The sequence below is a fragment of the Plecotus auritus genome, assembly GCF_963455305.1.
Source record: "Plecotus auritus genome assembly, chromosome: 2".
Lineage (NCBI taxonomy): Eukaryota > Metazoa > Chordata > Mammalia > Chiroptera > Vespertilionidae > Plecotus > Plecotus auritus.
The window spans coordinates 163,294,922-163,309,066 of record NC_137771.1 but is presented as its reverse complement, the minus strand read 5'-3'; the positions used below and the strand labels follow the sequence as shown (position 1 = coordinate 163,309,066).

General features: G+C 38.5%; 1 protein-coding gene across 2 annotated transcripts in view; it reads left to right on the top strand.

Annotated features, from left to right (window-relative positions):
• LSAMP (limbic system associated membrane protein) overlaps positions 1 to 12,887 on the top strand; it is a 672,385-nt gene extending 659,498 nt beyond the window's left edge. Inside the window, exons 8-9 of one of the 2 annotated variants that reach the window (XM_080658064.1) lie at positions 2,183 to 2,215; positions 7,879 to 12,284. In XM_080658064.1, coding sequence (XP_080514190.1) covers positions 2,183 to 2,215; positions 7,879 to 7,976 — 131 coding nt within the window. In that variant the 3' untranslated portion in view covers positions 7,977 to 12,284. Of the gene's footprint in view, positions 1 to 2,182; positions 2,216 to 7,878 lie in introns of both variants that reach the window. The other variant, XM_080658065.1, reaches the window with a different exon arrangement.
• The last annotated feature ends 1,258 nt before the right edge of the window (positions 12,888 to 14,145 follow it).

The window sequence follows — 14,145 nt, the reverse complement described above, 5'->3', positions numbered from 1 at the left end:
GATCATCTGTTAGGAGGGTGCTTGGCATATTTATTTTTCTCATATTTCAGTGATTCCAGATCTTCTGTTTTGGCCCAGTGAGCATTCAGAGTGCCTTCCTGTACTGGCTGTGCTCCAACAGGGAACGTAACAAACACAGCCCCTGCTTCCACAGCACCCACAGTCCTGTAGTGAAGACAAGCGTTAATCAGAACTTCAGACACATGTACTTGAAATTAAAACTGAGATGAGTGTTACGAAGGAGAGCAGAAATATAGGGAGTTTTACAAGGAGACTATCTTCCCTCTGGAAGTTATAACTGAATTCTGAAGGATGAGTGAAATTTCTAGTAGAAATATTATTGGGCCATCAGCCTTAGGACAGAGAAATTAAGGCAGGCTCATGGTCTGGATTGCACAGAACATGAACATTGATGAGGCTGGAGAGGAGAGGGGGCAGAGCCACGGGTGCCCTACTAAGAATTTGGGTGTTTATCCTGGAAGTTTCAAACAGGACAATGAGTGCACTAGCTGGCCAACTCAAAAGGCTCTCTTTGTCTTCAGAATCCAGTCAATGTACTTCCTTAGAGAAATCATATTATTCAGGGACACAAGGCTATGTCCTGGTCTTCAAGAAGAAGAAAAAAAATCATATTCTGCAGCTATGGTTTGGGCTTCTGTATTTGACCAACCATTCAGTTGGTCCTCAGATTCAGAGTGGTATTCTATGGAAAGTTTTCATATTGACGTCTATTAGCACAGATCTCAAAGTATTGTGGTTTACATGATAAAGCAACTTAAAAGGAAATACAAGTATTTGACCTATTTTAGCTTCAACAATTCTGGGATTTATACATTCAACAAATATGTATTGAATACCTACTGCATGCCAGGCTCTAATCTCTAATTTAGGCACTAGGGATACAATGGTTAACAAAACTATATATATATATATATGTGTGTATATATATATATATATATATATACACACATACATATATATATATACACATATATATATACACACACACACACACATATATATATATATATATATATATATATATATATATATGAAATTCGTGCACGGGGAGGGGGGGGTCCCTCGGTCCATCCTGCACCCTCTCACAATCTGGGACCGCTGGCTCCTAACCACTCACCTGCTTGCCTGATTGCCCCTAACCATTCTGCCTGCCTGCATCATCATCCCTAACTACTCGCCTGCCTGCCCTATCTCCCCTAACCTCTCGCCTGCCTGCCTGATAGACCCTAACCACTCGTCTGCCTGCTTGATTGCCCCTAACTGCTCGCCTGCCTTCCTGATTGCCCCTAACCACCTCTGCCTGCCTGCCTGTTACCCCTAACTGCTCACCTGCCTGCCTGATCGCCCCTAACCACTTCTGCCTCGGCCCCCGCCACTGCAGCTTTGTGCAGAAGGTCGTTTGGCTGTCCGGTCTAATTAGCATATTATGCTTCTATTATTATAGGTGCTATTGTTGCCCTCTGAAGTATTTAATGGAGAAGATAAACTCTCTACACACAACTAAGTAAATGTATAACATGATGTCAAGTAATGCTAAGTGCTATTGATAGTAATAAATCAGAGTAAAAGAATAGAAAGTAACAAGGTATTGGTTTTTGATAAAGTGATAGGAGAAGTCCTTCCTGAACTGGTAACTAAAACAGTTTAGCAGAAATCTGAAGGAAGTGACCAAGTGAGCCATCCAGAGATCTGGGGAAAGAGCATCTCAAGCAGATGACCCAGCAGGTACAAAAGCTTTAAAGTTGGAACACATTTAGCATTTTAAGTGAAAAGAAAGAGTGGAGCCAACCAGGGGCAAAATGGTAGGATGGTGTTGGGAGCCAGACATATTCTATCATTTCACAAAATTGCAGTCAAGAGTTCATCTTCATGCCATACTCAGAGTGCTTGTACTTGTCTACACATATAACATGTGACACCAAGTATTTGTAGTTACAAATTGATTTTGCCACCTCCAAATGCACAACATTTGTTCCAACCAACCAATCTCTTTCCACATAACTTTCTTTCCATCTCTATCAATATGTGATTCTACTAGAATGCTTTTCCACCTTTCCTCTCATTTTCCTTTCAGTGGAGAGTACTAGGCTACTTTTGTGCTTATTATCAATTGGTAAAAAATTTTTATCTGTTTTTGTTTTGCTAAATGTTTCTTTTTTAGAAATTGGCACGACCGTGCACTTCAAGCAAAAAGGTATGGTTCTTATTTCTAATTACCTTCTACATGTTAAAATTAAAATTTCACAGCAGTGTGTTAGGGTCTTATATACTAGAGTTTATTTCACCTCAACAGTTTGTGAAAATAATTTCCATAACACATTTGCCACTATTTATTCCAAAATTGCAACTTTCTCTTTCACAAAAAGCTCCTGCTACCCATGTCTACTCTATTGCTTTAGTTATTCACTTTTGAATGTCTGGAACTGAGCAGCTTGTCCCCCTCCCACTTTCCTCATCTTAAGTGCCCATGGTTAATTATTGCAAAGATATACTTTTGGAAATGTTCACTGCCCAATTACATAGAACTGACTTTACTGTTACTTGTTGGCTATTCAAGTAGATATATTTCTAAGAAAAATAGAGCAGGGTCTCCTAAAATGAAAGACTTGAGAATTTAATACTCCCTCCTGCCTCAGCATTCTCCAGGTCTTCATCTACCCTCACCCTGCTGTAGTACACCAGGGTTGCTGGGATCTCCTAGGAATTGCCCTCCAACTGCCCCATGTACTTCTATCAACCATGTGGCACATGATTCACATACTTTTCCCTGCAATAACAGTGCACTCAGGTTAAAGCTTCAAAAAATGGACCCTAAAATGCAAACAATTACCAATTACCTCTTTACAAGTCCAATAGAAATCTCTATACCAGAGCCACAGAGGAACCTTTGTGGCCAAACACCATCCTCCTTAAGTCCTCATGGCCACCCACTTGGATTGGTAATTGTTTCCTATGAAGATGTCTTCTTCTCTGAACCTCAAAGGAGATGAGACAACCAAGATCATTATCAATAGTGAAAAATGATTCTTGTGGGATTTAGACCTCACCAGTGACCAAGAACCACAGAGATTATGGACACTGTTGCTTATTCAGGAAAGGGCCAGCATTTTGTTTATATCAGCTCTAGCTAGTCCCCACAGAAGGCAGCAGGGAGGAGGCAAATAGAAATATATACATAGAACCAATATCATTTGGGGCAAGAAGATCTAAGCTACTGCCCTCTTCAGCCCTTTTCTCCCCAGCGCCATGATTATCTATTAAAATTGAATCTTAAGTAGTGGAACATAGGATAACTCAGGGCTTTGGTATGAATGGAAAAATAAGGCACAGGGTGTGTGTGTGTGTGTGTGTGTGTGTGTGTGTGTGTGTGTGTGTGTGTTTGGGTTTTTTTCCAGAGACCATTGAAATAAATTCTTAGTTTCACCCAAAGGAATTCTAAATATTGGCCTAAAATTTTAGAATTTTGCATGGCAAAATATTTGATGCTGTTTTGATGGAAAAGATGTGATAATTCCAACTTTACTGTGAAACCCTACCCAAAACTCACTTTATAGAGAGGGGAGATAATGCATAAAGAATTATGTAGGAGGAGCCCAAATTTAATTCTAAGACACAGTGCTCAAGGAAAACATCAAATATATCTCCCGTTCTACTCTCAATTTATTCAGCCAGAGGAAGCCGAACTGGCTGAATATGGACAGTAGGTGGCGCCAAAGTCAGTCTTTTCAGGGTTCCTTTAATTAAACATGGCTTCCCAGGCCCCTATGTGCCTATCTGGATAACATTTAAGAGAGATTTGGGAGATTATTATTTTTCTCTCGCTTAATAAGTGTTAACTATATTATTTAAGTTTTTGTCTTATTTTCAGTCACTCAGTTAGCTCTTAATAATTATAAATAGTAATTCAAACTTAAACTTGTCTGGCCTTCCCTCTTTTCTTGTATGGCTGAACTATGTACAGGAATAAAATTATGATTGACCTCAATGGCTTAGAGGATGAAAGTCTTGCCCAACAATCACTGAGGGTGTGACTAATGATTATGTTGAATACATCTAGTCCCCAATCTTTGAAATGAGCCCTCACTACCCAGGAGATCAACAGAAATGTCTGTCCAAATTTGAATCACAATGTTTCACTAAGAGTGTGCACTTTAAAGAAGGTGTTGAAAAATCACCTATTCTTTCTTTGGAATTTTACTGAAAGACTGGTCTATTGGCTCAGCATCCTGCATCAGGTTTGTAGTATATACACTTTGCCAAAAAATACTCACATTCCTCGATTTCAGGATGTTGTATCTATCTTGCCCTGAGTCACACATTCTCTTTTTAAGCATTATGATGGCAAAGTGTAATCCAGCATTCACCTTGACACAATCTCATTTATCATCCTGTCCTGGGGTTGAGAACCTAGATGTGGTGAGTTGACTCAAGATTTTCAATCTCGCTGCAGCTAAATTTTGCCCCTCTGGGTCAAACATTGAAAGCCTTGACCAATTCACAAACTAACCCTTTGATTCAGGGGTATTTTGTGCCTTTCTGCAATCCAGATATTTATAGTTAATAGCAATAAGTGATTCTGCTACCATTTGTTGAATATCTACTAGATACCACACATGTAAGCATGTACATACACCTATACATACACACATATAGAATGTGGCTGAAGATCAAGATATGATATTTGTCTGTTATGTGATAAGCGTGTAGCAATTTTTGAATTATGGTTCTATTTGCCCATCTATTCTTCAGGCTAATTCATGTTTGCAGACTCTTGCTTTCATTCTATCTGTCTGTATAGCAAAATACGTGCTAAGCCTGGCCATCTGGTGTGGGAAATAAGTTTTACCATTTGCATTTCCACAAATAAGCAGAAATTTCATAACTATGAACTAAAACATAATTAATGATTTAGCTGATTATTTTCCCCAAAATGGCCATTAACTGAAGTACTCTCCTACGTAGTCATATATACATATCTATAATTGCATGCCCCCTTGTGATGATTATCCAACTGTCTCCCATTTACCTTCATATTTTTCAAGTCTATTTATTTACTCTCAAAACCAATTGTGAAAAGAGCAAGTCATATAAGTGCATCAAATAGCTATATGAGAGCACTTAAAAATAATAATTGACAGATCTACAAAATTCACTTCAACTATGTTATAATTTTATTAAGGATAAAATTAAAGATTATTAATAGTCATACTGGGATTCCCTATATGTAACATAGAATATCATGTGAAAGTGATAGTTTATTCTCAATTATGTGTATGAAAAGACCAAGTATGTATATATATATATATATATATATGAATATAAATATAAAATATATTCTTCTGTAGTACCTATGTATGTACATGATTAGCAAAATGTTATATTAAACATGTTTATTTAGGTTCATATATGTCTATATTTCAATGATGGAATTTTTGCTTTCTCAAATATTTACTGCCCTTCAAAAAATGGTAAGACTAGGCTTTTTAGATTTCCCAGGACATTATGATAATCTAGTCTGTACCAGCACTAAAAATAAAGTTAAAGAAATAGGCAGAATTAGAGTCTTTCTATTTCACAGCATCCCTATATCAAATTTGTTTAACCAGGAATGGTATAAGTTTGTGTGTAGTCTTTCTCTGCTTCACTGACACACTAATTCAAACAAATGTGCCACTGAGCTCATGCCACCTACAGCATATAGAGGAGCTAAAACACCCATCAGGCCAGAAGCCCTGGGAGCTGCCATTAAGAGAGCTTAAAGATAACACAGGGCCAAATAGGGAGGCGACAGGTGGGTAAGGTTCAGAACACTTGAATTTTAATCACAATTCTTCATCAGGTGTTTCATGCAAGAAACATGATCTTCTTGAACCTTAACTCCTCAAGAAAGGCATGAACCTAAAGGTAGCTAAAGTGCCTTTATATTAATATGATCCTATAGCCATTCAGAAAATTAAAAGATTGATTGATTGAATATTTAAAATTTTAATCTGCAGTTTCATATCTTTACATATAATAAAGCTCATTGTATACTAACTATGTTGTTCAAAGTTTGTATATATTCATATTTTTATAGTAAGTAATATTTTTAATATTTAAAAGATGCCGTTCTAGTCTAAATATTCTATTGAAATCACTTTTAAAAAAAAAAGACAATGGATGTCTTCATGTTGATTTGTTTGTTATGGGTATTGTTTGAAACAAAGACAAATTTCATTTGCCAAATGTTGGCCAAGAGACTCATTGGCACCCCTTCGCTGGGTAACTTGTGTAGTAGTGACAGGCAAAGACTGGAGCCAGCTGCCTGGTAAAAACCCCAGCTTGCTAGCTGTGTAAATGTGTGCAATAGGTTTCATCTCTCTCTGCCTCTGTTATCTCACTGTAAAACTGGGCTCATTAGAGTACCTGCCTCACAGCATGGTAGACTGCTTGTATTTGTAAAGCATTTATAACAGTACCTTGCAGTAAGAGCTACCTAATTGTCTACTGGTTTTGTATGGTTGTTGTTGCTGTTATTATTTTAAAAACAAACAAACATAGAATAGGAGAATGTTTTTGAATTCAACACTTTCCCTGTAATTTTACCTCTAATCTGGTATGTTTGTTGACAATTTTGACAACATTCACATACCAGAGATGCTTCATTGCACTTGAACCATCATAAGTTTAAACACACACTCACATATACACTCATTCACACCGATTCGTCTGCATATGTGCCTCAAAACTTCAAAGTGACCCGTAATTATAGTCACACCAATCTCTCTTTTGAATGTCATCCTCTAAACATACAGTCTTCAATTCAAAGTCTTGTTTGTGAAAAATACTAGTATTTTTTTAAAAAAATGGATCTTTACAGAAGAACCATACAAGAGGAGAGAGTGGACAAGCAAAGCGTAGGAGACAAGCTCTTCAGAGCAACATTTTCTGCCCCAATCCTCCTCTTTCTGTCAACACATACATGGCTTCTCCACTTTCCTTTCCAATACAATCTCCCTCTTAGATCTATAGCCACACATACACACCCAACTCCTGTCTACCTGGGAAAAACCAGGGTGGCAGTGGGCAGCACACAGACTGCCACTCCAGGTTGAATTCTGGGCAACTTCAAGTCTTAGTCTTGTTTCTGGTTTGGACCTGCCTCTTAACCTCCCTAAGTCGTGTTTGTTTATTGTTTTCTGTTGTTTCTGTTGTTGTCTTTACTTTTGATTTTAAACTGTCCAAGTTAGAGTTTGGACCAGGTGATCCCCTTCTGCCTCTTAAAATACTACAATGAGTTGACTTATTTTGCACCTTGAAGCTCAAGTGTCAGCAGTCATTAAATATTACTTGGAAAGAGCTCTCCTCCCTGTAACCAATAAATAATTACTGCTTCCCCCATGAGAAACAAGAGAGTCACAGATTGGTTCCATGTTTTATTGATGGAGATGCTGTGATAAATCGGCTAGAGGAGCCCCTGTCTGGCTGCAGAAGGACCCTCTCCAATGGTGGGAATATTAATGAGTGTCAGCTTTGGCTGCCATGCCGAGCAGAGCGGGCAAGAGGAGGCTGGGTGAGGAGGGGCTCGCCACGCCCTCAGACATGTCAGGGATAGCTAGTTTAGGACGTTCTCTGATGAAAGCATTTTGTATCTAGAGGTGTTTGAACCAATGATAATTCCTAAGATACTTATAGTTCAAAAAGAAGGATTAAGGAAGGAATGTGAGACCTTGTTGAGCTGCACATAAGCGCACTGACTTGGAGGCACTGGTGCCTACCAGACCTGCCTCACTTCTGACAGGGCAGCAGTCAGCCCTAACACAGAGTGGGCCAGATGTAACCATTCTCTTTTCTCTCCCTCTCTCTTTTGCTCTGCAGGACCTGGGTCGGTGAGAGGAATAAATGGATCCATCAGTCTGGCCGTACCACTGTGGCTGCTGGCAGCATCTCTGCTCTGCCTTCTCAGCAAATGTTAATAGAATAAAAATTTTAAAATAATTTAAAAAAACACACAAAATATGCGTCACACAGGATACAGAGAGAGAGAGAGTGAGATGGGGGGAGACTGTTTATTTCACAACTTTGTGTGTTTATAAATAAAGGGGGAAGTAAGAAAAGGAAGAAGAAAATACAACATTTAAAACAATTTTCAAGTCCATCAGTAACCATTTGAGTATGATTCAGGGTGGGAAAAGTTCTACTAGGATATGTGTATGTCTAAGCAGATGTATGCTGTGTGAAGACCCATCATGCTAAGGACATCCAGGTGTAAAACTAGGACAAGTGAAGAAGTACCAGATGGATATTAACTCCCCCGCACACTTGATCCTTCCTTCACCTTTTTTCATCGAGAGGGGAAAAGAAGCAAGGTCTTGCCTTTGTGTGTATATTGCCATCAACTTTTTCCTCTGTTTTCATTTGAGCTGACTCGTAACCATTTGAGACTATCAGTGGAATCCAAGCAGAGTCCTGTGTTGAGCCTTTCTCTGGCTTTCTGCCTCCACTATCACCAACTTCTAAGAACATCTCCTCCCACTCCAGTGTGTTCTAGCTCCCCACATTCATCCCAGATACCCCCTTTTTTATCTCCACCCCCACACACTTCTCTTCACTCCCACCATCCTGAGCACTAGTCATGCCGCAAATGCTAGGAAGTGCCATTTTAATTTTCTCTGCTGTGCGTGCGTGCTCGCGTCTCTCGCTCTCACGTGGGTGTACATGTGTGTACGTGTGTGTGTCTCTCTCAAGCATGCCAAGGGAATGGTCCATGTGTACATAGACTTCGTGCTGTAGATACTGTCCTGCATTTGTAATTGTGAGATGCAGCTGTGACACATTGCTGGGGGCAGGGTGGGGAAGAAGGCCAGGAGCAGGGCCCTTCCCCATCCATGGCTGTCACAGGACATCGGTGTGCGTTCACACCATGCTGTGCCCCTTTTAAGGACAGAACCTCATCTTTCTCCCAGTCCAATCATCAGAACCCAGTCAGGAGTCACTCAGAATATCACTGTCAATGAAAGTGCCTACTAGTGATGGGGTGAGCAAACAGTAGAGAAAATTGGTGATGTGGATGAGGCAACCTAGGAAGAAGGTTTCTGATTTTACTCTTGTTCCATGAGTCTGAGGGATTCATAGGTTTGCTGGCTTGTTGCAGGCTGGGTCCTGCTCTGCTGCAGGGTGAGCAGCATGTGCTGAGTAAATCCCCAGATGTAGGAAGGTCTCCCAGTGTTAACTCCCAATGCAAGAGGAGGAACCATCTGGAGATCCTAAGCAAGCCTGTTTTGCTCCCTCCCTAATCTTCAAATAACCCTGCATTCACCCTTAGATTCCCCTGAGCAGAGATTGTTTCCTGAATATGTTTCACATATTCAGAGACAGAATATGTGAGAGTAAGTGAAGCAGGAAAAGTGAGCAGGGGCTCAGATCCTTATTTGAATTGTAGAGATGCTGACAGAACTCAATACAATGCATTGACCATAATGAAAAGGAATCAACTCCTGTGCTCCTTTGCAGACTTTTGTCCTGGTTTTCTAGGCTAAGACTTTATTTGGTTGCCCACATTACCTCGCTCCTGTTCCACTGATGGTGTCTGCAACAACATTGGTCATAGTAGTTCATCTTTATCCTAGGCCAGGCCACTAGGAATGGAATTATATTCCAATTTCCCTGCTCACTTTTGGCTTCTAGTCTCCTGAAAAAGATACAGTGGGGAATATGCTGTTTAAGTCCACATCTACAAGCATCATCTTGCCATTAACACTGAAACGAGAGTTAGTGTCTTAACCAAAAGAGCTGGGAAACTTGTAATAATTTACACAGAAGTTGTATGATTAACACAAAGCTTGGCATCATCACAACATCAGAAGGATTTACTTAGGAAAGACCTTGTGGAGAGAGCTGGCTCTATGTGTGTAGATAGCTTTGTCAGGAAACCAACCCTATAGGTGACAGTGGAAGTGACTGAGTATACAAAAGGACGGAGGATTATTATTGAGGTCATAATTGACAGTATTTTAGCAGAGCCAGATATGGTACCTCACCAAGTTTTGAAATCTGAAAAACAGCTGTCATGTGATATAAAACAGGAAACTTTAGAACTGCAAATCAACAAAGGAAGAGAGGAAGAAAGGAAAGAAGGGAAGGAGGGAAGGAAGAAAGAAGGGAGGAGGGAAGGAAAGAAGGAAGGAAGGGAGGAAGGAAGGAAGGAAGGAAGGAAGGAAGGAAGGAAGGAAGGAAGGAAGGAAGGAAGGAAAATTTCTCTTGATAGATTTTATTAATTGAAGGCTTTTTGTGATGAGTCTATGAACATAACAATTGCCTTGATAAGCAGTATTTTTCATCTCTTCTGAGAGATTTTATTCTATTTTAGAAGTTTATCACCAACCTTCTTTTATGATTTTGCAGTTTAGACATAAAATTGAAGAACAAATTGGGCTTAGGGATCTGTGAGAGTGTTTGTGGCAAATCCTGCTATAGGACAGTAACTACTAAAATACAAGGGAGGTTGCCATGTTCCTATGTAGCATCAACTTACTGACAATCAGAGGTTTCTCTACAGTTTGGTCTTCTTAATACAGGATTAAAAGTTTATCATCTTTGGTGAATGTTCCCCAAATATATGAAGAGCCAACCATATCCTTAAGTGGAAGCTTCACAGAAGTACATACTAATTTAAAGATATATAAGAAGAGAAAAGTAACAGGACTTATTTCAGTTTAGTGTCAGTTTCAGGAACAGATCCCAGTGGCACGTCACAGATTCTAATCATACACCTAAGATTTCTTTTCGTCCCCACCCTATCATAAAGACAAGGTCTTGGTTTTATGGAAGGAGATATTCCATTGAAAGGAATGTCTTTGCCATGTCGGCACCATTTGTTCCTGAGTTTTAATATGAACCATATATTAAACATAATTAAACATATACTGGATATTGTGGTGTTTGCATATATTTCTGGCAAGAGCTAGGGATTTAAAAAATTCATCCTGGCTCCTGTTTCATAGCAAACAGTGACCCCAGAAATCTCATAGGTGTGAAGAATGCAGAATACAGATTGGAGAAAAATCAGAATAAAAAAGGTAGGAGCCAGCAGACTGTCACCAAGAAATTGAGTTTGAACATAGGACTTTTGAAATTTAGTTCATCAGCTTATTATATAGTTATAAAATCCCCTCAAGAATCTTGTCCATTGGTAATAAAAGCTTAAACCCTAAACAAAAAATAACCAACTTGTTAGTATCAATACTCTGAGAGGAGTGAAATGCATCAATTAATCTGAATGGCTAATAAGTTTAATGTTCTTTGTATGCAAAATGAACCCCACCATTCATAAAACAAAATCCTTAGATTTGATTTCCTGTTAAAAAAGCAGAAATACACTTGACCCAGGGCACATCCTGAAGAATGAGAACTAATCCTAGGTTTTACAACTGCAGAAATACATCCTCTGGACAATTGTTCATCAGAAGGTTTTTGTCTTACTTGTTTTGACACATAATATCCCTCTACCCTAAAAGAACTGAGGCTGATGGGAAAGTCATCGAGTTTTCTGTTGGAAAGAATCATCCCATTGACCTTTGCCTTCTTTCCAAGTCAGACAGACTTCACCCTTGACATGGGCATTTTTAAAAAGCTACATATTCAGACAACTGGGGCTATTCATAGAGACCTTGTAAAAGTACTCGTGATTTTCATGTTCTTGGAGGACAGAAACAAAAATCTGTTTCTCCTCCAAAAATGGATTTACCTCCTTTGCACACAAAAACTAAACTCCTCAGCATGAAATTGTATCTGAGTTATCACCTACTGAGTGTTAGCTTATATAAACAACTCCAGAGTCACAGTTTCCATCCCCAGATTGGTTGTGGTTTGACTGTTTCTATTGGCTTGTCTCCCAGAATTTCTATTTTGTTTTTTGCAGGCCTTGAATTATTTGTGGAAAAATAATATATGTGTGTATGTATTGCTTTTAATCTTATCTTTATAGATGCTATATTTACAATTGTATGTGTATTAGAAGACTCTAGAATAATGGTTTAAACTTAAAAGGAAGAAAAGTACTGAATTTGGTTTAAAGAAAAAAGAGCTATGATTCATTTAGAAAGACATGGAGCCCCATTTTTTTCAATTTGTTATTATTTGTTTCAAAGCAATTTGCTCACAAACCATGTTCCATGGGATTAACCATGGCCTTATTTTCTCTTCATAACATTTTAGCTTAGATATAGTCTGGATTCTTAATAACTATCATTTTCATAGAAATAAAAGTATAATGCAATTACCTGACCCATAAAAACTATTATTATTTTGGGACAAATGTTAAATATATCATAAAATAGTGAAATAAGAGCCTGAATTAAGAAATGCAAATCAGTTTAGAAAGCCTCCTCTTTCTTAAGTATTTAAAATATTTCTCCTCCAAAGACTGCTTTTGCCCCAGTGATGTAAATTATCCACCATGGTTGGCATAATATCTGTATATGTCTCCCTAAAATGCAAAACAAAGTTTACATTTATGTGTGCATCCTAGTGAAATAGAGGCAAACCATTCTCATTTGTATGTAGCTCTGCTGTCAAATGTGGCGGACTGAAATTCAAGAAAGAATTTTTCACCCAGCAATGCCCATTACTTTCCCCCTGGCCGGGAAGCTGGTGTTAACATTAGGTTTAGATTTGATACTACACCAGTGCAAATGTTTATGAATATTATGGAAAACTTATTTTAAAATCTTGATTTCCTTTCAGCATATTTACATACTGTGTGCTGATTAATAAATTAGGCACCAATCATGTGTAAATCAATGTAAATCACTAGTTTATGTACATAATAAAAACTATGTAAACTTCAGTTTTCAGGCAGGGCTCAAGTTCAGTTAAATCTATGAATCAAAGAAAAAAAAGATATAAATAAATTAAAACCAAAGCATTTCACAAGTCAGAATGGGAAGGAGTATGACTAAAGGCCCAAACTCGAGGTTGCCCCAGCAAAGGAAGCGGACCCACAGGAACTGTTAGGGGTTCATATCCTGCTAATGTCACAGGAAGCCACCTCTTTGTTCCTTCAGGACCAAAGTGGAGTTTCTCCCAACTGTTTCCACAGTTTTCTCACCTGACTCCAAAGCAAAGGAAATGATGAGACAGGGAGGAAGGAGTTTTAAGAGCTCATATGTGTCCAATGCATCAACTCCCAAATGTTTTCTTGATACTTCTTACTTACCATCTAAGACATCTTATTGAAATAGCTCCAAGGAAGTCACCTACACCTTGCTGAAGAAAATATTACTCTGTTTTCATTTTCCATCCATCAAAGACATTTGGAAAGCTTCTTTGTCATCTTAATCCTAAGAAATTGTGGAATATAAGAAGTAGGTTAGACCAGTGGTCGGCAAACGGTGGCTCGTGAGCCACATGCAGCTTGCGAGCCGCGGTTTGCCGTTCTGTTGACTAATGAGTTTGCCGACCACTGGGTTAGACCTTTGAGAAATATCTTGCTAAATCATGCTAGGAAATAACTAATTTTACTTAATTCGGTAGACCTATATTTCTACATATCTATTCTGAATATTTCAAATGAGGACAAAATCATTTTTAATTGGGCATATCTCTCTCAGACACATTCTCTTAGAGTTTTTGAAATATCTGATATGTTTAACAGACATCTAGACTTTTTCTAAACTCTAAACAACTGATACATAAAGAGTCATAAAAGAGATTACTTCAAGGACCACATGAGTTTTCTGAAAGGACTGTTATAAAAAGAAATTTAGGTCAAATTAATAACATGTTTAAAATACACTCCTTGACTCAAGATACATGGCAACTCTAAAGTGAGGTGGAAAGTGTACTGGGATGGGAGTCAGGAAAATTGGGTTCAAGCCCTGGATCTGGCCACAAACAAGCTATGTGACCCTAAGCAAGTCATTTAACCTTCTTGACTCTTGGTTTTCTCTTCCTGAAAGTGAGGAATTTTCATGACATCTCTAGAACCTCTGTCAACTCTAAGCTCTCTGATTCTGAATAAGAATGTAATGCTTTTGTAGTGCTGTGCCCAGCGAATCATTCCAAGCAGCTATTTGTCATCTCTAGTTTGATCTCTAGACTATCTTCTCTTCTCAGAACCATCATTCCAACAACTCCATTTCTAAA